The following is a 27,627-nucleotide window of genomic DNA, read 5'->3' on the forward strand; positions in this document are numbered from 1 at the left end:
AGAGAGAGAGAGAGAGAGAGAGGAAGAGGAAGAGGAAGAAGGAGGACGGGGAGGAAGAGGAGGAAGAGGAGAAGAGAAGAGAAGAAGAGAAGAAGAGAGGAGAGAAGAGAGAAGAGAAGAGAAGAGAGAAGAGAGAGAAGAGAGAAAGGGCGGGAAGAAGGAAAGGACAGAGAAGGAAAGACAGCAGAGAGAAGGAAGGGGGAGAGAGAAAGAAGAGGAGATATACATAGAGGGATATTCATATAGGAGAGAGAGATGAAAGTCAGAGAGAGGGATGAAGCGGAGGAGGGGGAGAAGAGATACAGAAACAGAAAAAAGAGGAAAGAGACAGGAGAGAAAGGAGAAAGGGGAAAGAGAGCAGAGAGGAAAGAGATAGGAAGGAAGGGAGAAGGTGAGATAAAAGAGGCATGTAGAGGGTGCATTTATGGGGGACGGGGGGCTGAGAAACTAATATTTCAGAGTATTTCAGAGTGGACATCTGTTTACAACTTCCTTTTGTTGGGAGAAAACATTACCATTCTGTGGAGCATGGGATGCACATGCCCTTGGACCTGATCGAGATCCTAACCAAGCCCAGCTTCTCTCTGCTCTCTTCCTCAGCCTTACCTCATCAAGACATCTCTCATACTGTTCTCTCTGATTCTCGTTTTCCAGTGCCAGTGCTGAATTCTCCGCCTGCAGTAAGAGACAGGAATAACACCCATAAATCAATGAAACGTTGTGTTATGTGACAACTCATTCAATATGGTTGCTAAATATACCTCCCCAGGACCCCGGGTAATCTCTTAGAAGTACCTTTGACAGGTTTACTCTAAGTACTATTAGAAGAATCGGAGGGATGACTCCTGTCTTCCAGGCTCGCTCACAAGCATACATTATGATTCTAAGAAATAGGAACTTGATATTCTACACAAGTAGAAAATCAAATCATGCTCTATGCATGACTGTTCCCCAGAAGAATGCTAGTATTTATCTTAGGCTATGAAAATGTAAGAAATGCCTAAATCTACTACATTAAAACTTGGCATAGTCTGGAAGCCTAATACTTATGGAACCCACAAAAAAATGAATCTCAGGCAAAGCTTTCAACTTGAAAGACAAAGTCCATGTGTTATTCTTGGAGCCAGCCAATGACTTGAACACACACCTTGAATGAGCCTACGGCTCTCTCTATCCTGCTTCCTCTAATTAGAGCACTCATGCTCCTCAAAGCAGTGGGCATGGCAGTATTGATATGCTACCAGTCTCTTTCACTGTTGTAATAAAACAAGTCAACAAACTTCAGGGAGAAAAGGTGTGTGTGTGTGTTCTTGTTCATAGTTCAGGTAAAGCTTATTGTGCTGGGGATGTTAAGGTAGCAAGACAGCACCATGCAGGGTTTTTTATGTGGGTGGATTACGGGGATTGAACTCAGGTCCTTATGTTTGCACAAAACCCCACTATACTGACTGAGCTATCTCCTCAGCTGTGGAAGGAGCACTCTTAATCAGTTTGCTGAGTGTAGTAGGCTTTGAGATTGTATATAGGTTAGTCTTTGGTTCAGGAAGGTTCTGTTTGGTAATACGTGTTTCTCTCTCTCTCTCTCTCTCTCTCTCTCTCTCTCTCTCTCTCTCTCTCTCTCTCTCACACACACACACACACACACACACACACTTTCAAGAGCCATGTGGATTTCTCACATACCTTCCCTCACATCACAATAGTCAAAGTTTAGCCACATTGCTCTATCACTCTCTTTCCTTCTCACTTCTTCCCTGCATCAAGAGTGTAGGTTTAAGACAAGGCTGCATTTGTCCCTTGTGTGGGTTAGGATGCTCTTGTGCACAACCATAGGCTGATTATTTATTATTGACTCCTTATTTCCGTTTCAGCCTTGGACTGATGATACCCTTTAGAATGAGTTTTTTCTAGTTCATAATTCTTGTTAATACCCTGTACCCTCTGATCTGAATTCCTCCTGTTTGTATGCTTGTGACTTCCTCCCCTCCCCCTCCCTTCTTCCTTTCTTTTCTCTTTGATGAAACTCCTCTCCCTAAATTCCTTTCCTCTTCATCTCCTCCATTTTCCTCCTCACCTCTCTTCTTAGTCCCTTCCCTCCTCCTCAATATTTGCATCTAGCACCCAATTCCTCCATGGAGAACCGGGCTCCCACAGCAGGTATTTACTGGCTTGTTCCACCCCCACAGTGCACAGAAAACTGTTACACCAGGAACATTCATTCAAGGGAGAGGTGACAATATGTTCTTTTTCAGAGTGAAGGCATTAATCAAAAATCTCTGTTCATAGGTGACCAGGTCAGTTCTCTGCGCTCCCATTCAGGGGCTGTTAGGCAACTCATTTGTTTCTGACAGTGTTCAAATTTAATTTCCCGTCTCCCTGACTTCATTTTATTGTCCTGAATATGTTAAATATTAGCATGATTACAGAAGTCAAAGCTATACTGAGAGCCCTGCAGTGAGACTCCCTGCTTCAACACTCCCTTTCTGTCCAAAGTATTTGTAGGCTTCTTAGCAGATTGCTCTCTCCAGTTTTTCTTTCTTCCAAAGCCTCTTTAAAGCAGTATCGTTTGCCCCCTCACATCTTTACACATTTAGGCATGATTGTCCATACCAGTCTCACCAGTGTATCAGATGCAATGCCTCACTTTACCTGCACACAGGATCCTTGGATTGCCTGCCTGCTTGGCTGAGTGCTTGCCCTTGTTGCACCTACGCATGTGCCCCTTTGATTGAGTGCCTGTGCACCTTCACATGTTCACCTTTGATCAAATACCCATGTGCCTTCACATGTGTGCCTGTGCATCTGGAGGCTGGAGGTTGATGTCAGGCTATCTTCTCAGTCATTCTCCACTTTCCTATTTTGAGATAGGGTCTATCAATAAATCTGCAGCTCATTAACTCATCCAGGCTGACTTGTCACCAAGCCACAGGATCCTTCTGCTCTTCCTCCCCAGGGCTGGGTAACCTGCAGGTAACTTGTAGCCATGTCAGAGGTTTCTTTGTGGGAGTTGGGACTCTGAATCAAGCCCCATGATGAATGCTCGGTATTTTACTGACTGGGCTATTTCACTTCCCTCCAAGGACTCTTGCACCTCACTCCGCCCTTGTTTCGGTCCTTTTTATTGGACGATGGTTGGTGGAGGTTGGTCCTATATTCCCCATTATCTCCAGAGCATTTGAATCCCCCTTCTCTCTTTCCACTTTAAAACATCTCCAAACTGTACCCCTCTTTGCCTCACCTTCCTTGAACATGTCATCTTTCTGAGAAAGCAGCATGGATCAGCTGTTTGCGCCCTACCTCTCAGTCAGCATGGCAACTCTGTTCACAGTGTGCCCAGTGCTAATGTTGTGACTCTGGGGTTTCTCTTTCTGGATATGGCTTTTCTCCCAGGCCTTCCTCTGCCATCATCCCTGGCAGAGGCTGTGACAGTGCTCCTGTGGAATACTAAAGGTCACTTTTCACTTACAGCAACTTGAAATTGAGTTGTGTTGGTTTCCACAATGAGAAAGGGGTGAGAATCATATGACTCCATTTCTCCTTATTATTAGTATTAAATACTATTAGTAGTAGTAATCAATTTGTTCTTGAAGATTTCAAATACATAATTCTGTCTTCCTCCTCCTCCTTCTCCCCATGCCCTCTCTTTGGCAAGAATTGAACCATTAGTATTGAACCCAGAAAACCATTTTTACCAAGCAGCTAGGGAAATTTCTATTATTATTTTGATTATATCCACTCTGGTTCTCTCTCTTCAGTCCTTCTCTTATCCCCCCAATGTATCTTCTCCTCAACTTCAAGTCGTTTTGCTTACCTTCCACATCTAACTAGTATTGCAAATAGTGCACTGGATAGTGTGTTCATCTCGTTGGGCATGGGTGACCTACCAGTAGCCATCCCCAACTAAAGAAACACCACTCTTCCTAGCCAGACAACCACTAACTGCCCATATGAAAATGGAAGCTTTGCCCAGCTTGCTGCTCTTTCCTTGTGGGCTTGCTTGACTTTTGTTTTGTTGAACTTGCTTCAGGAGCAGCGAATGCAATCACTCAGTTCTTGCCCCCAGCCCACATAGGAGGATAGTCTAGTTCTGTTCTGTTGAAGATACTTAGGTAATGCTAGGGTATGCAGACTTTATCTCACTTTGTGGCTTTATAGTTCTTTAAGAAGCACATCTGAGAGAGATAACCTAGTCTATAAAGTGCTTGCTACAGAAGCTCCAGGACCCAAGTTCAATCCTGAAAACTAATGTATGAAAGCTGAGCATGGTGGCATGCATCTGTAATCCCGACCTAGGGAGGCAGAGACAGGGCATCCTTAGTGAGAGTTCACTAGCCAGCCTAGCCTACTTAGCCAATTCCAAAGTAGTCTTACATGAGGCATGATACCGGAAGCTGACACATGGACAGACCTTTTGACACACAATGCATGGACACACACACACACACACACACAAAGGATACAAATCACTCAACTAAAATGACTTCAGCTTCAAAGCTTAAGGTATCAGGAATTACAAGGGCAAGAGCTGGAACTCCAATTCTGTAAGATGACGATGTTCTTGGGAGAAAGGGTGTTTGGGATGGGATCTGCTGACATAACTAAGGAGTCTGGAAAAGAGCGTGGGGACAACTGTGGTGGCCTGTTTACACTGTTTCACTTTAGATATCTTGGGGAAAAGCGTACAGGAAATAAAATGGAAAATGAGAATTTATATGGGCTGCCTGCATCTCACCTCTACCCACATCAGGTTGCAATAACACAATGATCGATCCATCCAGATAATTACCATCATTACAGTTTACGTTACCTGCCTCACATTTACTGTGCTGACAATCCATTACAGCCCAGCAAATTAAATACAGAGAGGGTGCGAGCAAACACAGTCACATTTACGGCCACAGTGCTCAGTTACAAAGACATGATTTAATTGATGTAATCCCACATAGCCCAAGAGACAGTGAAGATTTTAACAATTATACCCAGGATGTTAAAATGATCTTGAACTCATGATTCTCTTTAATCCGTTCATATTTATTAGAGATTCGGGATTAACCCACTTCCAACAGGAGACAACGTGTAAAAAAAACCAGAAAATCCTCTAATTAAGTGTGATTTAAAGAAACAGTGGATATTTATATAGATGAGGTGGGAAAAGATAAAGAGAAAATAAGGGAAAATGTAGGCATCATTACTGAGAATTATAGAAATTAGAACATATCATGTTCTACTTTAAATATGCTATTAAGTCAAGATACCCAGAGGACTCAATTAGGACCTTCAAGTACATGTTGCTGGTGGATCTTTGTGTTCATCTTTATCTTTTATAGTGATCAAAACTTTTGCTAGATTTCATCCCTGACTCATGATAGTGTATTTATGACTCCAAATATACTTATTTCTGTAAGTTTGAGGGTTCATTTGTAAAATTTGGGCTTTTTTATTTTAATTTTTAATGTGTGTGAATGTGTGTATCCACACATAAATTCAGGTATACAATGGAGGCCAGACATCCTAGGAGGCCAGACCCCTAGACATCCCCTGGAGTCAGAGCTACAGGCAACTGTGAGCTAACAGATGTGGGTGCTGGGACCCAAACTCAGGTCTTCTGTTATAGCAGCAAGTGCTCTTAACTACTGAGAACTCTCCAGCCTCATTCTGGTTATTTTTGTTTGTTTTTTGTTTTTGTTTTGTTTTCTAAGAGTTTAGTTCCTCATTGCAAACTTGTAGATGTGAAAAGGTTGGACCCCTCAGTGCTTAATTTCTAAGTATTCAGGAGTGCATTTTTATTCAGATGCAAATGAACCGATGCCCTAAGCAGATTTGCATATGAAGAGACAGGAAGTCAGTCTTTAATCATAGCATTTCAGATGCTAGGAACTGAGCTGTTTTGCTAAACTAAGGGGATCATCTGGGAGAGACAAAGTATTTCATTTCACCTTCAAATCCTATCAAGCCCTCTTTCTTATAAGCCTTAGGACTTTCTTGTGATCACATTCCCACATCTTATAAGGTGGAAGAAAAGAACATTACAGAGGTCACAGTTCTCCCTAAACTGTAGAAATGAAATAGTCACCTATTGAGAGAGTCACCTATCGAGCAGGTGCTGTCCCTGGGCTACCCGCAGGCTCTTCTTTTTCAATTAGATGCAAACAATTCAGAGACTGTAAATTTCTTTAAAAACAAACAAACAAATAAGCATACAATGCAACACAAGCTGTTGGTATATTTTATTCCTGGGTGAGTTCTCACAGATGTGTTAATAATTACATCTAATGGCTCAAAAAGAAGTTGGAATAAGAAATGAATCCATGGAGATTTGGGGTTACTATGTTACATTTGCTGATGTAGTGGCACATATCTTTTTATCCTTCTGCCATTTTAACTATAAATTTACATTTTATGTATCCTTCTATAATGACACACACTCACTAAGAAGTCCTTGGATGGGGTTGACCAGATGGTTAGTTATCATTATTAGCTCAACACTAACTAAACTCACTGGGAAGAGCGTATCTCAGCTTAAGAATTTCCTGGATGCAATATGTAGGGCTATCTTTTTGGTTTGCTAATTAATGAAGGAGGTCCCATCATACTGTGGGCAGTACTGGGATCACCTGCCAGCATATCCTAGGCAGGTAATCCTAGGCTCTATAAGAAAGTAGGATGAGCAGGAGCTAGTGCGAGCAAATCAGTGTGATGCATTCTTTTTGGTGACTGCTTCAAACTCCTGACTTGAGTTATTATTGCCCTATCTTCTTTTCTTTCAATAATAGTTGGTTACCTATAACCTGAACTAAGCCCTTTCCTCTACCAAACTGCTTTTGGCCATGGTTTTTATAGCAGAAATGAAACAGACTAGAATTATGGTTTAGTGAGTAGAGGCACTCGTCATCAAGCCTACTGAAATAAGTTTGATTCCTGGAACCCACATGATAAAGGGAGAGAAGCAGCTTAAAAGTGTTATCTTCTCAATGCTACATTCATGCATGATGTGGCAGGTTTGCACCCATTCTTACCCATTCTTATACACATACATCTCATAGGAAGAAAGAAAGAAAGAAAGAAAGAAAGAAAGAAAGAAAGAAAGAAAGAAAGAAAGAAAGAAAGAGAAAGAGAGAAAGAAAGAAAGAAAGAAAGAAAGAAAGAAAGAAAGAAAGAAAGAAAGAAATTTAAATCTAAGAAGCAGAAAGGAATACATGCTTTTTGCCTACTCCATTTCTCATTAAAAGAAAAAAAAATCACAGAGCTCTATAGAGGCCCGGGAATGTTCTGGAAGGGCACTAGTATACTTGAACAGACCAATTAAACTATAATAGAGTGTGTAGGCACAAAAGAGGGACTTTTAGAGATGAAGATAGATGAAGTCAGACATTGTTTAGGAATTTACTCTAGAAACACACACACACACACACACACACACACACACGGACTAGAAGGGACAATGAGGGAAATGAAAAATATGATTATAGTATTCCTATCAAAGCTACAATAGCCCTGAAATCAAATAGCAGAGCTGAGGAGAGTAAAACAGGCATGAGAGACATCACAACAGATCCATCAGCACTTAAACGGTATTTGGAGGAGCAGCTGAGAAGCCAGAATGGCATGAAGTTGACATTCTGAGGCTCATTGAAAGAGACAAAATCCCTAGTAGAAATGGAGAGCATAGGAAGAGTAAAGAGCTATAGAATTTTTTAAGGAAAAAAAAATGTATTGTTCTGTTTTTTACTGTGGCCCTTCTTCCCAGTCTTATACAGAAGAGGAAATCTAAACATATGTGGGTTGCCAGTGCTCACACAATGCCTGCAGAGGCTTGCACGGACATCAATACTTGGTCTTCTCAGTGTCTACATGTTTTCATGAAATTTGTTTACAGTTTTCCAAGGGTTCCTCATTTGAATGCTACCTATTCTATTGAGTTCCTTAAACATAATGGCTTAAGAATTTACATTCAGAACAGGAAGGATTAAGCTGCACAGTATTTGTGATTTCCTTTGATTATATGGCCCAGTCCTTGGTTTCTCCCCTCAAGACAAATGATCTTGCAAGAGGTTATACAGTGTAGGGCACCAGGCCCAGCTCCCCATCTTTTCTGTCTCTAATAGGAGCAAGAGGCAGTAGCCACGGTTTGCAGAGAAGAGCAGTACTTTCCAACTTCTTGCAAGGACATTGCTCAACAGGGGGACTGCCATGGGGTGGGGGTGGGGGTGGATCTCCATGTGTTTAGCTGAAATGTGTTTAGCTGAAATGAAGCCACCACTCCCCTTAAAAATCCTCTGGGTTGGCCTGTCTTTTGCCACCCCCCAATTTTTTCACTGGGATCAAAACAAACAAACAAACAAACAAAAAAACAAACAAACAAAAAACACCTAACTATGATAAGGCCACAGCAGAGGAATTGTCACACACCTCAAGATAAATCTTGGAAGAAGCAGTCATTAGTTTAGTTTTATGTACAAGAAATATTAACAGTAACCTCTGTCAGATGTCAGGCCCACAACTGGGAATGTAGGTCTAACTGCAGCCAGGGCCATGGGAACAGGTGAACTAGAGGTCCCATGGACCTATGAGAAATAATGGTGATGGTGATAACAACATTTAACAAACACTAATGACATCTGAGTAATGTCTGCCATTCTCTGTGCTCAGCAGTGTCCAATACACTTTCTCTTTCATGATACTCTCAACCGTCTACAAGTGCCCATTTAACATATGAGCAATCAGAGGTTCAGAAAGGTTCATTGGCTTTCTTTACACCACATAGTTCTAATGAAATTAGAATGACTCCAAGTCAGACAGGGAACATCTCATCATCCTTTACTTTCAAATGTTTGACTATGATGACAGTATAGTGAAGCCTATTTTTGTCAGAACCCACACTTTAGGTTGAGATGTCTAAGAGCTAAATAGAGTGGGTGATGCCTGCTTCTCTACTCAGAACTTGCAGGCAGCGGGGATGGTTTTGTGAACCTTCTGGGAATGGGGAGACTTAATATCTCCATATAGCATGCTTATCCCTCTCCTTCATTCCAGCTTTGAACACTTCTCTGGAGGCTTTGTGTGGTGAGTGGGTAGAATCTGGCAGGTGTTTTGGAACACTTTGTACCCTGAGATGATAGGGTTGAGGGTTGAGGGTATGTGTGACAGGATTCCCCACTGAGAGTTAGAGCCAAGAAGAACAAACACTGCAATGTATTTGTATAGCTCTGTGTAGGTGCAACAGCAAACAAGTAGGTGTTGTTTGATAGCTGGCAGCCATCAATCGTATTAATGATTCATCATTTTGAATTACACACAATTTACCAAGATTATACTGAATCAAGATGCATACCATGTACTTATTTAGTAATGTTTACTGAGGAGTATATATAAATGATGTTTCAGTTAAGAACAGTTTGCTAAGAGAACAAGCTTTTCAGTGGCATATTAGTAGTTTAAACCCATTTTCCATGTTTGATGTGTGGGAGAAAGTGTCCAGGAACACATGGTTACAGCCCAGCAATTGATGATTTTGTGCCATGCCCAAGTCACTTAAGTGTGTTTTGGCTTTAGTTTTTTTCTTATAAGTGTTCATTTTTTTCTTTCTCCATTTCTTTCTCTTTCTTTTATTTACATTTTAGAAAACTCAAAGACATATATGAATTCTGCATGTAATTTCCAGCTACCTCTAGAAAAATGTAACTTTGAACCTATGCTATATGCTGATAGTCCTTCCTAATTCACTCTCCAAAATGTCTATGTACACTCATTCTTCCCCAGATGCTGTCAGCCAGAAATAACCCTGGAGTTGTATAGTTATGAGCATGAGGTCAGAGAAAGGAACAAGTCTGAAGTGCTGATGGCCTACTTAACATCATGGGGATATACTCATTAGGGGGATTAATGCCTGGGAGAACCTAGAAGTCTGACTACAGATCCTAAATCTGTACTTTGACCACTTCCACGGCTGCATCTCATGCTCCCTGTAGACTTGGAAAACATTTTTAGCCAGATTAGTAGCTACCCTAATGGCTGTAAGCTGGAAGGTGTTAGAAAGGTAAGAAATCTTGCCCAGCTAACAGATGGTAAAGGTGACTGTGCCCCACAGAGTCTCCTAGTCCATATAAAAGGGAAAATGTTACAGTGAAGTCAGTTCTGGTAGATATGAGATACTTGTCTGCTATTGGCTCAATATTAGTATCAGACATATAAGGAAGAACAGAAGACTCCACAAGACCAACTGATCTTACCCAGTACATAACTGGTGATTTCCAATTTTGGATAAACCAGACAGAGGTGCTCCAAAATGTCATCCTCCCTCATCCCAAAAGTTTTGGTGCTGTGGATGAAATCCAGGACCATGAGCATGGTAGCCAAGTTCCTTACCTAAATCATTTCCTAGTCAGTTGAAACCACTGCATATCCCAAGTCTTTTCCAACCATAAATACCAAGTATCTGGTTGACTGTGTAGATAGTATAGTTGTTAAAGTACTTGTTAATAAGTACACTGACCCAGATTGATCCCTAAAACCCACATAAAGAACCGGTTGTAGTGGTATATGTGGAGACAAATGGATGTCTGAAGATTCCTGGACAGTCAGATTAGGCAAAGTTGGCTGAATCCAGGTCTAGTGAGAATCCATATTTTAATAACCAAGATGAAGGTAGACAAAGTTTAAAGGGAGGAATAGCCAACACTAAAGGCCTTTGAAAAGGCCATATGGAAAATTCCTGTAGAAGCTTGCTAAAGTACATATATCTACACATATAAAAGGCGATTAAATGGATTTACCTCATAATGAGGGACAATCCTCTTAATGGACACCATGGGCAAGCAAATACAAACCCTGGTGCCAGGGGTGGGTTACCTCTTTTGGAGGTTTTGGTCAGTGGAATACCACAAAGTTCCCATCACATTTATAGATTCTACCCACTGTTCTTGGTTACCCTCCAGAATTTGATGGTGAGACTCTTTTGCTGAAGATACCACATACTTGAATCGTAAGGCATGGGAGAAACTATAGTGGTATTGATCTGGAAGCTTTATCAGTATTAGTTAACTCTCTCAGTGCCAGACAGCACTTTCGCATTACCAGGGGAGAGACAAAGTCAGCAGTCTAAACTAATGTGAACATGGCAGGCTATGATAAAATGGCCCAGCAATATAAGCTCATGGATACAATAGTGGCACAAGTGTTATAAGAATAACCAATTGTTTTATGAGGTCTGCTTTCACACGACAGAGCTCATTTCTGGTACTGTTAACTGGGTTAAGAACTCATAGCTAGGTATGCTATAAGCCTGAGGGCAGAACGTAACTACTAACTACTATTCTGCTAAATACATTAATGCTCCTCGAGGATCTTATCTTTACATTTGTAGTTTAGTGTAGCTCTCAACCCTCATGGAAGAAGTTTATTTTTGGAGCAGCTGAATAATAATACAGAGACTCACAGCTGGCCAATGTGCAGATAATAAAAGGCTGTGCATTGCTCAGGTCAAAGTGGAACATCTTTATCACTCCCTCTGTCTCCAAGGCTGAGGAATCATCATAGAAGAAGAGACAGAAAGACTGTAAGGGCCGGGCCATGCAGGACTGATGCAAACCAGTATTTTCAGGACATGATAGGGAATTGTACAAGTAAACTCTCAGTAGCTGAGTCTGCATGCACAAGACCCACACAGGATTAGGACAGCCCAAATCACAGCAGTAATCAGACAGGGAGTCACAATGTTCCACTCCTCTCTAAGGAGCTGTCAGCAATTGTTGATCTCTGGGAAGTAAGTCAGTTTTCCACAGGAATGGACCCTAAGTGGCTACATGTTCTTGGTAAGATAGCCCTATATATATACTGGCAACACTAAGTAGTTCCAGTAAGGTTTAAAAAAGAGTATATGAAGTTGAAATGGAAAGTGGGGAGGATATAGAGTGAGTAGGAGGGGACAGATTGAAGTGTAGTTGATCAAAATATGCATTATGACAGTTTTCAACGATAAAAATAATAAAAACAAAAGATGGGTAGCTTCTGAATATTGACAACGGAGATTGTCTTCTAGCCTCCACCCGAGTTTGTATAGTTATCGTCCAATGGTAAATGCTTACAGATCCTGAACTGACAAAGAGAATCATACTTCAGTCCATTCACTCGTTATACGCTTACAAAGTGTTGAGCAGACACAGTGCATATTTGTTCCCTCCTTTGAGTCAGCGAAAGGGTTAAGCCAACTTCCACTTGAACCCATGAGCTGAGCTCAATTGTCTCAACTAGACTCGAAGGCAGTCTGTTGAGCAGAGAGGAGAGTCCCCAAACCAGAGTGGTCTCATTAAGACAAATGTGGATGAAATGTCAGACAGAGAACAGTAAAGCTTATTTCAGTCTCAACAGATGGCTGGGAAAACAATGTCTTGTTGATCTGCTGAGAACAAATTAAACATGAGAAACCCTTCTGTATAATGAGAGAGTTTGTGTTCGGTATCTGCACTTAACAGAGGTATACACACATCTACACCAGGACTTCTTGACTTCTGCACTTCTGACATTTCAGGTTGCGTCATTATTGTGGAAGGCTATGCTGTGAGCGGTTGATTGCCAGCTTGTAGCCCTGGTCCCTATCCACTTGTTGTTGTATGGCATAACATGATCATCCATCCTCCAGTTTAGGGAGTCCCTTGGCCCAGTAGCCATGGTAACTAACTAATCTAAGCAGAACACCACTGAGGTAGAAGGTTTGTGGTAATGATAATGGAATTATGGAATTATTGTCTCTCCTTAGTAGACAGAGAAAAGGATGGTTACAGAACCTTCACCTGAAACTAGCCATTACTCGTTCCTAAGCCCCTTCAGCCTCAAGTGATAGGAATTAGGAAATTGGTTGAAAGCTGGATTCTATGATGCATGCAGCTTTTACAAAGTCATCACCCATGATAAGGTAGGACTTTGAAGGGATACACTTGTTTGGGGCTACCTAGGCTTTTATAAGTAAACATTGGTCATATTGTATTAAAAAAAAATCCTCATTGGTTCTACAAATTAGAATTAGATTGATATTTACTTTGGTCTGTTGTTGGTGCCCTGAGGGGAAGAGAGATTGGCTTATGTCTCCTCAGGAAAAGTTAGCAATGCCACAATGTGCCAGTAGTATCTGCCCTTCCTCACATTGACAACAGAGTCTAGAGAGAATGAGAATGTTTAGAGGGTTGTGTGCATATACACATAGACATGTACCCATTTCTCTAGATGCATAGATATCAATGCCATCAGAAATTGCATGACACCTTAAACTTCAATGTATTTTCTAAACTTTTATTTACTGAGGATTGAGGAATTAAGCCCAACCAAATACTTTTGTAGATGAAGGAAGATGTAGTCACATAGGGGATCTATGCCTCCCCACCCCGTGTGTGTGTGTGTGTGTGTGTGTGTGTGTGTGTGTGTGTTTGTTGGCCAAAAGGCAACTTCAAGTGTCTTTTTCAGTCCTCTCAACCTTATTTTCTGAGACACAGACTCTCATTGAACCTAGAGCTCACCTATTTGCCTAGGCTGACCAGCCAGTAAAATTTGAGAAACCTTCTATCTCTGACTCCACAATCCTAGGATAATCGACACATGCTGGACTTTTTCTCAAAAGTCTTCATGTTTGTAAAGCAAACATTGTATGCCATCCCCCAAGCCTTGGTATTTTCGTTTTGGCTGTTAGTCATGAAGATAACACAGCAGGAGATCTGACTGTCATCTGATAAAAGAGAAAACCAGATCTCTATTTTAGGGATTTCTCCACTTTTGCCTACATGTAGCCTGGGACCCCTGGATAACAATGAATGCTGCCACACACAACTGTAAACACATTTTGAAGTGTTCTTGCTTTTGTTGTAGATATTGGATTGCTTGGTTTTTGAGCTTGGACTTTCCAGGTGGCAAGAGCATGTTGCAAAGTAAAGCAGCCCTGAGTCTGGGCAGAGTATGAGGTCCTGAGCTTGATCCTAAAGCCCCTGTATGAAAAGCAGGGCATGCAGTATAATCTGATGATACTAACACTAGCACCCTGAGAGCAGAAACAGGTGGGTCCCTGGGGCTTGCTGGGGTAGTCAAACTGGCCTATTTGCTGAGTTTCAGGTCACTGTGAGACCTTTTCTCAGAAACATGGATGGCAACTAAGGATTGACACCCTTGGTTATCCTCAGACTTCTATCGGTACATTTACACATGAGTACTTGTACCCATATGTTCATGTATGCTCATGTATACACACCCAGGAATACACACATATATACATACACAGTAAAGGTTAGACACTACACTAATCTTGGGTGGGGGGGGGTCACTAATTCTGATAGGTTTTGATGAAGGAGTTTTTTTAACAATATTTATTTCTATTCTCCTGTCCTTCCTTCCTTCTTGGATGTATGGATGTATGGATGTATGCCTGGTTGATTTTATGTGCATATGTGTGTAGGAGGCCAGGGAGGTCAGAAGATGTCCCCTTGAGCGGGAGTTACAGGCAGGCATCTGCTGCCATATGGACACATAGGAATGAATCTGTGTCCTCTGCAAGAGCAAGAAATGCTCCTAACCACTGAGCCATTTCTCCAGCCCCATGAAGTGGGCCTTAATTTTATCTCACAACATGGTAGAATGTGTGTCCAATTACTAGAAGTGCCAATCTTCTCAGAGCACATTCCTTTGATGCATTAAGTGGCAGACTGAGGTCTCACACCTCCTGAGCTCGGATTAGGCACCAGGGCGGAGCAATTATCTAGTCAACTGCACTAGAGGGAACGTGTCTCAAAGATACAACCAAGTTCACACCTTCATAATGAATCAGACAACCGCTTTGGTGTGATGGCAGCTAACACCTCACCCATGTGAACTGTCTCTGTAACCCCAGGAAACATTGTTCACATTAAGGTTGAACTCTATTACAGAGTCTCACTTTAGATCCTAATTAGCAACTTAGTACTTACAATTGTGAGTCTGTTTAAATGCTTTGTCTGAGTGGAAATGCATTAGATAAAAACGTTGCATGAGATAGGATTATGCCCTGTAAAACATATTTGGTATGGGAAAATATCTAATCTCTCATTTAAAAATACAGTAACAGCTCTTCATATATTTTAAAACTCTCCTAGAATTACTGCCTTTTAAGGTATGAGGCTTCAGAACATGGGGGATGGCTCAGTGGGTAAGGTGCTCGCTGCACAAGTATGAAGATCTGAATTCAGATTCCTAGCACACTTGTAGAAGCCAGGTCTGGCGACATGTACCTGTAAAGCCAGAACTGGGTGAAGAACAGAGATCAGAACATCCAAGAGTCTTCAGCCCAGCCTGCTTAGCCAGATGGCTAGCTCCGGGCTAAGTAGAACGTCCCTCAACACAGAAGGTAGGGAACGTTAGAGGAAGACCCTGGAAACCTTTGGCCTCTGCAGATTCAGGTATAAGTACAGCCGATCACATTGGCATGTACATGCACACACACACACACATACTACAATGAACACATACATACACAATGAAGCTTTGCGGACTGGGTGGACTGGGAAGGTGGCTCAGACAATACAGTGCTTGCCACCCCCACACAAGGGTATGGGTTCAGATCTTCGGCACCGATGGAAGAGCCAGGTAGCACTGAGGAGACAGAGGTACACAGAACTAGGGCTCACTGGCCCACCAGCCTTGTCTACTTGGTAAGCTCCAGAACACTGAGATAGTCTGTCTCAAAAATCAAAGTGGGGCTTTACTGAGGAGTCATACTTAAGGTTGAGGTGCATAATCTCACCTACTTACACATGATTACACACACACACACACACACACACACACACACACACACTGGAAATAATCAAGCCAGTGCTGTGTTCAGAACATCTTAGTGTGAAGAAGAGTCACTCAGTGCAAATGTGTGTCTGGGGCTGAGGACCTGGCTGGAGGTAACATTCCATTACCTCCAGTTTCAAGAGGCTTAGACAGACTTCTTGCTAACCTGCAACTGGACTCTAAATGTGAGAGGTTCTCATTTACAACTAGTTTAAGGCTGTTGCTTTGGAGTATCTTTAGATTTCTGGATTTCTATACATGCTGGATTTTTTCATTATAAATTATCTATCTATCTATCTATCTATCTATCTATCTATCTATCTATCTATCTACCTATCTACATCACAATTATTATCGCAAATAACATGATAATATTACTGATTATTAACTATGGTTATTAAAAAGGAGAAATATTTATTTTGACATGAATGTATGTACTCGGGATGAAATATTCTTAAATTTGAGACAGCCATGTTAACACAAAGAGCAATCACAGTATAACTTTGAGGAAATATCCAAGTGAGTAGAGATGGCGGGAAGGGCGGCTCTGAGGAGTGCCCCGTTAGAGCTCAGTGAACGAGGCAGATCCCTGGTAGGTACCACAAGTAAAGGGCAGGGGGACAGAGTTATGGCAGTGAACTTTAAGAATACTGACAGGAAACAGGAATACTGGCTTGTCTGGTGTTGCCTTGCTATTCACATAAAACCATTAGTCCTTCATAGGAAGGTGTACTGACTTACAAGAACTCTCATTTGTCACATTCCGTAGAGTACATTCAAAACTGCCCATGTATTTCAAAAATACTCAGCAAAATTGCCTTCTTGCTTGCCTGCAGCCTAGGGCTCTGAAAGAATGGTCAGTTGGAAAGAGTTGACTTTGGTGTGAGTCTTTGCCTTTAACAAGGACGTGGCCCAGGTCTCTGCCTCAGGTCTTCTGAAAATTTTTATTTTCTTGTGTACGTGTGTGTGTGTGTGTGTGTGTATGCGCACAAGCACATGCACAAATGTGCAAAGGCCTGAAGTGATGTCAAAATTTTCCTCTTTCTCTTCTATCTTATTTATTGAGGCAGGGTCTGTCAGTCAAACTCAGAACTCATTGATATGGCCAGTCTGGTTTACCAGACTGATCTAGGGACCCTCTCTCTTTGCCTTCTAAGCAACTAAGTTACAGATGAATTGTCATTTCTGCCCAGCATTTACTGTGAATTCTAGGGATCTGAACCCTAGTCCTTAAGCTTGTCTTGCAAGCTCTATTAACTGCTGAGCCACCTCCTCTGCTCTCTTGTGATGTGTTACTGAGAGTTGCCTTCCAGGGGTTGGTGAATGAGTCCTGCAGCGGATTTCTGCATTCAAAGCAGAGGGCTTCATGGAATGGAGGCAAGCTGCTGTGTTGGTCTTGATCACTTTTCATCACTGTTGCTGGGTGTCTACATGGTGTTATGAAAAGGTAGGAGTAGTGATAGATAAGGAAGCTGGCTGTGACATCCACCTGTGTATTTACAGATTCTGGTTCCAAGGTGTGTAAGCACTCTTACCTGGGTAACTCACACACCTTCTCTAGCTCATCTAGCTAATCTCTAAAATGGAGTTCAAAAGAAAAGCAAGATCCTAGATTGCTGGGATTGTTAAGTAGGATAATGGATGGAGACCACTAAAGACATATACAGTTGCAGGTGATGCTGTGTGGAAGAGCTCTAGCCACTGAGCATGTACAGCCATAACTTAAATATTGAAGTTATTAGACCCAAAACTCAGGTCCTCATCCACAAACCACATTTCAAATACTCAATAGCTAATTAACTTTGGACTAATTAACTTCTCTCTCTCTCTCTCTCTCTCTCTCTCTCTCTCTCTCTCAGCCATTTTTAAAAGTAGTTCCTTTAAAAAAACATGCCATTTGGTCGAAGACAAAGACCCAGTTCTGACAATCACTGAAAATTATGAGATTTGTTGTCTTGAAAAATACAAGTTGACAAGCTTCAACTCATTACATTTTTATTGCTTTTTTCTTTCAAGCCATGTTTTCATTTATCTCAATTTCTCCCCACAATGTCTTTGTGATGGTAAATACATTAGACACTCTCATATCTTAGACAAGAGAAACAAGGTGAACAGTGTCTACAGACATACACGCAAATATGTCTTGCCTTTGGAGGGTTTGGAAATAATGTGACAGGCAGAGATGCCTTGGGAAAAAAGGGTAGGGCTATCTACTTTTGTGATTTAAATTGGTATGTTCTAAGAAACCTAAAATAATACACAACATAAATAAGAAAGATGAAATTGCTCAAAATCATACTCCAGAAGATGGCCATCAGTGACAATGTCACCTATAAGAGTAATATATACTGACCATTACAGTTAACTTATGATAGCATTCTTTCATTTTAATTATACAATACACAATTCCCTTCATTATTGAAATGATTTGATGGGACTACTGTACAAGATTATGTCATGGGCTATTTCTGCACATCATTAACTTATTTTTCACTTAAAAAACAATGATGTAGGGATTAGAGAGAAGGCTTAGCAGTTAAGAGTAATTGCTCCTACAGAGACCCCAGTCAGTTCTCAGTGGCCATATCTGGTGGCTTGCAACTGCTTAGAAGATGCAACTTCAGCACCAGGGCATCCTCTTCTGGCCTCTGGGGCACCACATCCACATAAACATATACAATAAATATTTTAAAAATAATATTGTAAAGTCTGTATTTAAATAAAAAGACTTATGTGTGTGTGCGCGCATGCACACTCATGCATGCATACCCCTATGTCAAGAGAGGTTGATGTTACTATCTTCCTAGATCGCTCTCTACATGTGCTTTTCAGACAGGCTCTCTTACTGAGCCAGAAGCTCACAGATATAGTTAAGCTGCCTGCCAGTGTGCCATGGGTACTGTTCTGTGCCTGCCTCTCCATCTAGTGCTGGGATTACAGACACATGCTACTGTACCGTGCTTTATTCTATTTGTAGTCATGGGGTTGGTTTTTGAGGATGGAGCTCTGTCCTGAGAAGTGGTTCTAACAGCTGAAACCCTGAGCGAGCATTCTTGAAAACTTCACTTATGTTGACAAATTGGCATAGACTAGAGTCATCTGAGAGGAGGGAACCAAACCTGAGAAAATGTCTCCATAAGACTGGACTGTAGTTAAGTCTGTATGACATTTTCCTAATTAGAGACTGCTGTGGGAGGGTGTCTTAGTCAGGGTTTCTATTCCTGCACAAACATCATGACCAAGAAGCAAGTTGGGGAGGAAAGGGTTTATTCAGCTTACACTTCCATGCTGCTGTTCATCACCAAAGGAAGTCAGGACTGGAACTCAAACAGGTCAGGGAGCAGGAGCTGATGCAGAGGCTATGGAGGGATGTTCTTTACTGGCTTGCCTCCCCTGGCTTGCTCAGCCTACTCTCTTATAGAACCCAAGACTACCAGCCCAGGGATGGTCCCACCCACAAGGGGCCTTTCCCCCTTGATCACTAATTGAGAAAATGCCTTACAGTTGGATCTCATGGAGGCATTTCCTCAACTGAAGCTCCTTTCTCGGTGATAACTCCAGCTGTGTCAAGTTGACACAAAAATAGCCAGTACAGAGGGCCCAGCCTCTTGTGCCATTGCTGGGCTAATGGTCTGGTCTGAAGTTCTATAAGAAAGTAGGCAGAGCAAGGCATAGGGAGAAAGCCAATAAGCTGTACTTCATGATCTCTGCATCAGCTCCTGCCTCCAGGTTCCTGTCCTAACTGCTTTTGATGAACCATTTTATGCCAGTGTGAATAAAATAACCCCTTTCCACCCAAGTTGAAACAGTCTATAAAAAACAGTCGAACTGCTCCTCAGTTCCCAGTGGCATCTAAGGCAGCCACTCCCTTTTGTAGAAGAAACAGCTCAGTTTTTTGCCGATGCTAGTCACAAAACACTTAATTTTTACTATGTGGAGTCCAGAGATTGACCTCTTTTGTCACCTCAGCACTGGCATAGGAGGCTAAATTTTCACTCCTATATTTATTAACTTATAGCATTTTCTATTATGTGAATTGTGTCTTCATATTCTAAGCCAAGCTGCCTGTCACGAGGTTTCTGTTCAATGATGTCAAATTAATATATCAAGGACACCAAGATTTGTTTTAGCTATGACAGGTATTGTTTTCATTTTAATTTGTGATATTGTTATGTTCACAACTTTAAAATGGTTATCATTTTAAACATTTAAAATCATTTAAAATGTTTATCATCCCTCTTCCTTTGCTATTTCCTTCATTGATTTTACAACCAGAAAAGTCTTTTCCACCGGAGAGCAATTAAATAGTCTCCTTGGTTTCGTCAAATTTAATAATGTTGTGATTGTTGTTCTGCGTGCTTACCTCACTGATCCATTCGGGATTTATATCACATGATGCTGTCAGGTACGGACAGTATCTTATTCTCTCCAAATAGTGAGATGGCTCTTCCAGAACATTTCCAGCCTCAAGTGGTTTGCCCCTGTGGCTATACTATGTCTCATTTACGACTGTCATAGTCAGTCAGTCAGTCAGTCAGTCTGTCTGTCTGTCTGTCTGTCTCTATTATGTCTGTATAGTCCTATCTTGCTCTGACTCTGTCATTTCATCTCTGTGTCTCTGTCTCCCTCCTTCTCTCTCCCTGTCTCTCTCATATGTGTGTGCATCTGGAAGACAGAGGACAAGCTTGGGTGTCACTCCTCAGCCTCTGTCCACTTTATTTGTTGAGGCAAGTTCACTGACCAGAAGCATCAAGTATACTAGACTATCTAGCCTGCCTTTACTTCCTTAATTTTTACTATGTGGAGTCCAGAGATTGACCTTAGTTCCTGTTCATGCACTAACATATCTCCTCAGCCCTGCAACAGTTACAGTCTTAAATCTGTGCCAGCAGGCTTGCCTTTTTATATGGATTCTGGTACTCATGTCATCATGTCTGCATGACATGCACTGTCTAAACTGAGCCATCTCCTTGTTCTCTCTCCTCTTACCCAGTCTTAACAAAACCTTATTCAGTAGTGTGTCAAAGTTATTTCCAACTGACAGCTGCTAGAGAGGAAAATCAGTTTTCTTCATGAAGTGACAGTGGGTATAGAATCCACAGTCCAGGGTACATTCATGCGCAGGAGGATTTGGCCAACACAAAACAGATTCCATGTTTTGTTGTTGCTGTTTTTTTATTTTTTATTTTTGCTTTTGTTTATTTATGAGAGAAAAAGAATATGAAATTGGGTGGGTAAGGAGTATGGGAGCATCTGGAAGAAGCTAAGGTAGGAAAATATGAACAAAATAGCACTCATAAAACCTTAAACAGTATAAAAATTATAAATACACATCTTTAATTCATTCTTTGAGAATTTCCTACATGCCTACAATATATTTTAATCATATTCACCCACATCTTCTTCCAACTCCTCCCACATGTTCCCTCTCAAATTTGTGTCCGCTTTGTTTTTTATTATTTAGTAACCCACTGAGTCCAATTATGATTGACTCTATACATATGAGTATGGAGCCATGCACTGCAGCATGGTCAGCCTATCAGGTATGGCAGTCCTAAAGAAAACTGACTCTCATTTCCTTAACAGTCATCAACCCACATATTATTTCTAATTGCCAGGTGAAGACTATATTACATACCTAATAAATCAAGTAATGACCTAGGTTCCAACTCATTGCAACGTCTGTTCTCTTAGCCACTGTGTAGATTAATGTACTTAGATCCACTGTTGTATTATTAATCTATTAGTACTTCTTTATCCCATTGGCAAGCCAGGTTCTATCTATAAAACCTCCATGAGGATTGGCTGCTGTAAGGTACCTAGTTACTTTATGGTATATAGATCAGTGAGGGACAAGTGGCCTATCTATGCTTCTGACACCATTACTAGGACATAACCAAACTACATAACAAACTAAAGTCATTTTACCATTGGCAGCATAATGTTCAGTTGTGGAAAAACTCAGTGTTTTCTAATGTTTCATAGAAACAAAAGTCAAATTTGAACATGTACTATAAACACTAGTGTCTGAACATGTGTCCATGCAATTGCAGAGACCCAAATAGGAGGGCAGAGCAGTCACACTAAACCATATCAAATTGTGAATGGTGGCGACCCTCATCTGATTTGAAGGGAAGAGGAAGGGGTTAGGCCTTCCAGCTACCAGTATGCTTGCTGAAATCCAAGTAACTGGCAAACTCTCCCTTGTTCAGTTAGAATGAGCAAGGAAAGAGTTAGTGATTGTGCACTTGGTTCTGGGCTCTCGGAAGGACCCAACTAGTCATTAAAACCAATGACTAATTTGGTGGTAGTGATTGTGTCTACTAGCAGGCAATCGCAATAGGCTGAATCAGAAAGACTGTGAGTTTGAGGCAAGCACAGGCTACACCATTAAAGGGATCACTGGCCATCCAGTCTAGTATACTTGGTGAGCTCCAGGCCAGTAAGAGACATTGTCTCAAAAGATCCATAGTGGATGGCACGAGAGAGAGAGAGAGAGAGAGAGAGAGAGAGAGAGAGAGAGAGAGAGAGAGGAGGGAGGGGAAGAGAGGGAAGGAGAGATGGAGAGATGGAGAGAGAGAAGTACACAATGGATTCATAGTGGAAAGGAGTATTACATGGCCACTATGTCGTTAGCTTTCTCTAAGTCTGAGCTGCCATTTAAATGCCCATGACTTCTTGGAAATCAGGATTTCTGTCTATAGGAGTGAATGGTATTTTGAGAGGGTACAAGCTCATGGTTGTTTTCAGCTAGGTCTTACGGCTTTGATTCCCAATGAAAGGGCCCAGATGAGGCCTTAAACAACAAACATTTATTGAGAGAATGTTTGAATAAACAAGCCTTCGATTTTTAATATATTTGTGGCTGGAAAGCACCAGAAAGAATGAAGCTGAACTGGTTGCAGAGAGAAAAAAAAATCCTTGCTGTAATTTTCTATTCTCTCGGACCTCCATTAACATACTTATCCTCTTCCTCAATCTAAGAGTAAATTTGAAAAATAATGGAATTCAGATATATTTATGAAAATGAATCAGGCATCTTTGTCTAATGCAATGGGCTCAGCTTGAGAATATTTCCCAAGGGCTCCCTTGACGATCCTTAAAGTAAACATATAGTTAAAGCACACACCCATTTAATACACCTTGAAAAATAACTATAAGAGCCTTAATTACATTTTTTGGCTCCCATAAATACCCATACAGGAAAAAAATCCAATGCTGAATAGCAGCAGTATGCCCAGTTCTTTTCAAAGAGCCCATCTGTGTGAATACTAGCTGTCCATTATGCTTCTTAAGACCCAGGACGCTTAAGCTACTTGTCAAAAGAAATTGTTAATAATATTTTAAAAGCTCAATTCTTATATTCTAGAAGGGGAAGAAAGGCAAAGAAATGCCTCTTAAAAATAATACAAAACCTACTCACATTCTTCAAAACAGCAATAACTTTATGTTAATATGACTTATTTATATAGCCTTTAATGATAAAAACATTCTTGAAAAAATAATAAGATGTGAACTATAAGTCAGGCAGAGAAGGGATGGGGCTGGCAAGGGATCCCTTTCTCAGATAGTTTCCCAGCCATGTAACAGCTCAGTTTTCTCATCATCCTGGTCTTACGATCTTTCCCACAGAACAATGCTACCATGAACATATAACCCAGACACTGCATGTTCGTGTTCCTAACAGCCAAGTTATGAAAGCAAGCTAGGTTTCCAAACAAAGAGAATGGGCCCAGGAAAAGGTGGTACGCATTAATAACAGAATTTTCTTCAGCCATAAAAATGAAAGTCACGGTGTTGGGTGAAAGCTGGATGCAACTGGAGATGATCATATTACTTGAATGAGCTACTCCGAGAAAGTCAAATACAGATGCTCCCTCTCAACTGTAGTTCCTGAGTCCTTCGGCCATATAGATAAATATATAAATATATTAATATATATGACATGAGAGTAGAAATGAAATTGCAAGAGGGACCAAGGGAGGCATGGAAGAAAGAAGGGATATGCTCAACATGCACACACACACACACACACACACGTGATATGTATATATATGTGTGTGTGTGTGTGTGTGTGTGTGTGTATTGCATCACAGATAATTTCATAGATCTAACTTTTTACTTCTCGCAAAACTAAAATGAATCATAAAACTGTTCTATGCAAGGCTCTCTCATACAGAGTCAAGGTGGTTTACATCACAGCTCACTGAAAAGTAAAGGTGATTTTCCTGCCCCTTCTTGGTCTCTGTGGTTCCAATGATACAAAAATGCCTTTCCCAGGAAAACTAAGCTGCATGTTGACCTCACTAACAAACAGGGATGGCCATGGCCTTCTCTGTCTCCTCTCTTTATTCTTGGGTCCCAAACTGAAGTTAACAGAGTAAGAATCACCTTCAAGTTGAGAAACAACTTTCATTTTACCAGACGTGCTGCCTCCTTTGCAGGCTTCTGGAAACCAAATTGATGGAGCTATGCATACCCCTAAAAAGATACATTTATTTTAAAGTAAAAATGCAGTGTGACCTTGGTCCCAAGTAGAGTAAGAGACACCAAGACTCCATGATGAGTGAAGTTATTCAAGGAAGCTAAATCTGTGGATTGCAGCCCAGGGCAAGAGCACCTATGTCCTGGCACTCCCAACTATTTGAGTTTGTACCCAAGAACCCATTTCAAAAATGCCAGGCATAGTGGTGATCACTTAGAATCCCAGAGTTGGAGGTAGAGACAGGTAAATTTGGGGGGCTTCTCTGCCAGCCAGCCTGCCTGGCCTAACTGGAAATTTCTAGGCCACTGAGAGGCACTACCTCACACAAAACAAATAAAGATAAACAAACAGAACACTGTTGACAGCACACGTGGAAGAAGAGCAGAAGTTATACACAAACAGTTACCTGCACACACATGTATGTGCAACAGAAAACCTATATATTTCACCATCCATCAAAAATATTTCAATAGAATCATGGATCAGTAGATTCAATAGAATCATGGGTAATGGCTCTTGCCACTCAAGCGTGACAAGTTGAGTTATGTTCCCAGAACCCATGGATATAAGGATAGAACCAACTCCTCAAAGACCTCCACACATACATTTTGTCATCCACAGGCACAGCACCTCCCCCGCCAAATACCCAATACAAATAAATAGATAAATAAATAACCATGTAAAACTGGTCCAAGGATACATATTTCTGTGGTTTCATCGAAAGGGCAATACTGCTGTGCTATGGCAACCCAGCAAAAGAAGCATTCCCTTCCTTCAGTATCCCTAGAGGTGAAGAAAGGATGCAGCAAGAATTTAACCAGGTACGAAGGAAAGCCACGGCCCTGAGATGTTTCTTGCCTACCTTTTTGTGCAGCAGTTATGCTGCTACAAATCCACCAGAATATAATGTGAGTGATAACGAAAGATTTGGAGAAGGGAGGGCAGACCCGTGCTCATGCTGTACTGCACATGTGCTGGACCCCCAGAGGCTCCTCTCCTGTGACTATTTCATCTGAGACCCATGATGCCCTGGGGGTTCCTTGCCTCAGTCTGTACTCCTGGGTTAAAGCTCCAGACATCCCTCTAACTACTTTGTCCCTTAGCTTTGCACCCCATTTCTACTGTTTTGCAGATGTGCTTCTCTGGGGTACCTCATCCTCTGTAGGAGACTGCATTCCCCCATCCTGATGCTATCACATAAACACTGAATACCACTGGCTGCAAAGAGAGCCAAGAACTTCATTATACCAACTCTTAAAATGCCATCCACGGCATTTAAATTCTACCATAAAATCAGAAATAGCCATTTTATCATGAAGGGATTAATAAGTTTACCTTTTAAACTAATGGACTATAATGGGCTCCTTAATTTTTGCATGTAAAAACCTCTGGGTTGGGAAACCTTCAATTTCTCCTTAATAACTCATCACTATAAATCAGAATCCTTTAATATACTGTATGACACCATTTCAGTGAGCTTAGAGGAAAGTGTTACCATTTTCCTTGTGGTGTCTCAGTCACAAGGAAGTACTGGTTGATTCTGGAAGGCAGTGTTCAAAGCCATTTCATTTTATCCCCTTCCACAGAAGTTATCAGATATTTAAGAACTCTCATAAAAGATCTCCCCCTTAGGAATTCTAGAGTGACCTGTTTCTGTAAGATTTCACTGTTGTCTCTCTTGCCAGAAAAGAATAAAAAAAAAATAGTTTAAAGTCTGTCATGACATACTCAGTATACATTTTATTCTATAATATTGGCTTTTTTCACGACCGGCAGTTAAATATTAATAGAACTCATTTATTGGGTCATTTCTCCTCCAATTAAAATGGTATGCTAATAATAAGTGTGGTGATGACTTTATAACACTGGTAATGACAGTGGCGGTGTTATTATTGGGAAAGAACCACACTGATCCAGTTTTGATTCTTCTCTAGAGTTTTGTGTTTCCATAGATTCTACAGCAGGAGGGGGAAAGGGAGACACAGAAGTAGAGCTGGACTCAAAAGGTCAGCCCAGTGTAAATAACAATGCGAGCCAGAGAGGCAGAGCAGGGAAGCAGTCAGGTAAAAAAGCAAAGCAAAGCAAAAAAAACCTCCCTGCATTTTGAATATGGTTAACTCTCAGTGTGGTGCCTAAAGGTCTTCTGAAGTGAAAGGTCTATCTGCCACAGCCAAATACCAAAAAAGAATCTCAAAGATGCCTTCAAATTTCCTGGTTTCAAATATCTCATGACAAAGAAGATAAGGATATCCAAGTTCATTTAGAAAGTTGGGAATATGTTGAATCACAGGTTTTTTGTTTTTTTTTTGTTTGTTTGTTTTTTTCTCAAGACAGGGTTTCTCTGTGAGGCCCTGGCTGTCCTGGAACTCAGTTTGTAGACCAGGCTGGTCTCGAACTCAGAAATCTGCCTGCCTCTGCCTCCCAAGTGCTGGGATTAAAGGCGTGCAGCACCACGCCCGGCCTTTTCACATTTAATAGGTAAGAAATTAATGTTTTACCCCAAACACCTATAGTCCAAAGTGAAAGCAGAAACAAATTTTCCATCCATGCATCCATCCATGCATTCATTTCTCTCTCTCTCTCTCTCTCTCTCTCTCTCTCTCTCTCTCTGAGACAGGCTCTCTTTATACAGTACTAGCTGGACTGGAATTCTTTATGTAGACTAGGTCTCAAACAATTGAGATCCACCTGTTTCTGCCTCCTGAGTGCTGGGATTAAAGGTGTGTGGCACCACACCTGGCTGGATCTGCTTTTGAAACAGGTTTGCAAACGTGGGAATTGTTTTGTCACAATGTATTTAAAAAGACAAATGCGGGAGTCAGGTGATGTAGAATCCTGAAGCCTTCTTGGCATGCCAATCTAGGTCTAGTAGGAAGACAAAAGGAGACAGTGACCTCTGGAATATACTAGGACCTACACAAGCTGTCTTCCAGATGCCTTATCTCTTCTTACATTCTTTTAGTTCCTTTTCCCTCTCTTTATCATTTGCATATGTGTGTGCAGGCAAGTGGAGACCAGAGGTCAACCTTGGAAGTCTTCTTCAGGTACCATCTACCTCATTTCTGAGACACTCTCATTGCAAGCATTTTCCACTAATTCAGCTAATCTGACTGTCCAGCAAGTCTCAGGGATCCATCTCTCTCTCCCTGCCTCCCCAATACTGGATTACAAACAGATGCCACTGTCCCAAGATTCTAAATGTGGAGTCTAGGCATTGAACTCGGGTCCTGATGCTTGCATAGAGTCTAGTTACCCACTACATCCCTATTTTCTTTCTTTCTTTCTTTCTTTCTTTCTTTCTTTCTTTCTTTCTTTCTTTCTTTCTTTCTTTCTTTCTTTCTTTCTTTCTT

At 41.2% G+C, this 27,627-nt stretch overlaps 1 protein-coding gene across 1 annotated transcript in view; it reads right to left on the reverse strand.

Annotated features, from left to right (window-relative positions):
• Nckap5 (NCK associated protein 5) overlaps window positions 1–27,627 on the reverse strand; it is an 805,148-nt gene that overhangs the window by 208,082 nt on the left and 569,439 nt on the right. The window contains 1 exon segment of the mRNA XM_029471137.1: window positions 607–675. Coding sequence (XP_029326997.1) covers window positions 607–675 — 69 coding nt within the window.

Source organism: Mus caroli, chromosome 1 (assembly GCF_900094665.2).
Source record: "Mus caroli chromosome 1, CAROLI_EIJ_v1.1, whole genome shotgun sequence".
NCBI classification, from domain to species: Eukaryota; Metazoa; Chordata; class Mammalia; order Rodentia; family Muridae; genus Mus; species Mus caroli.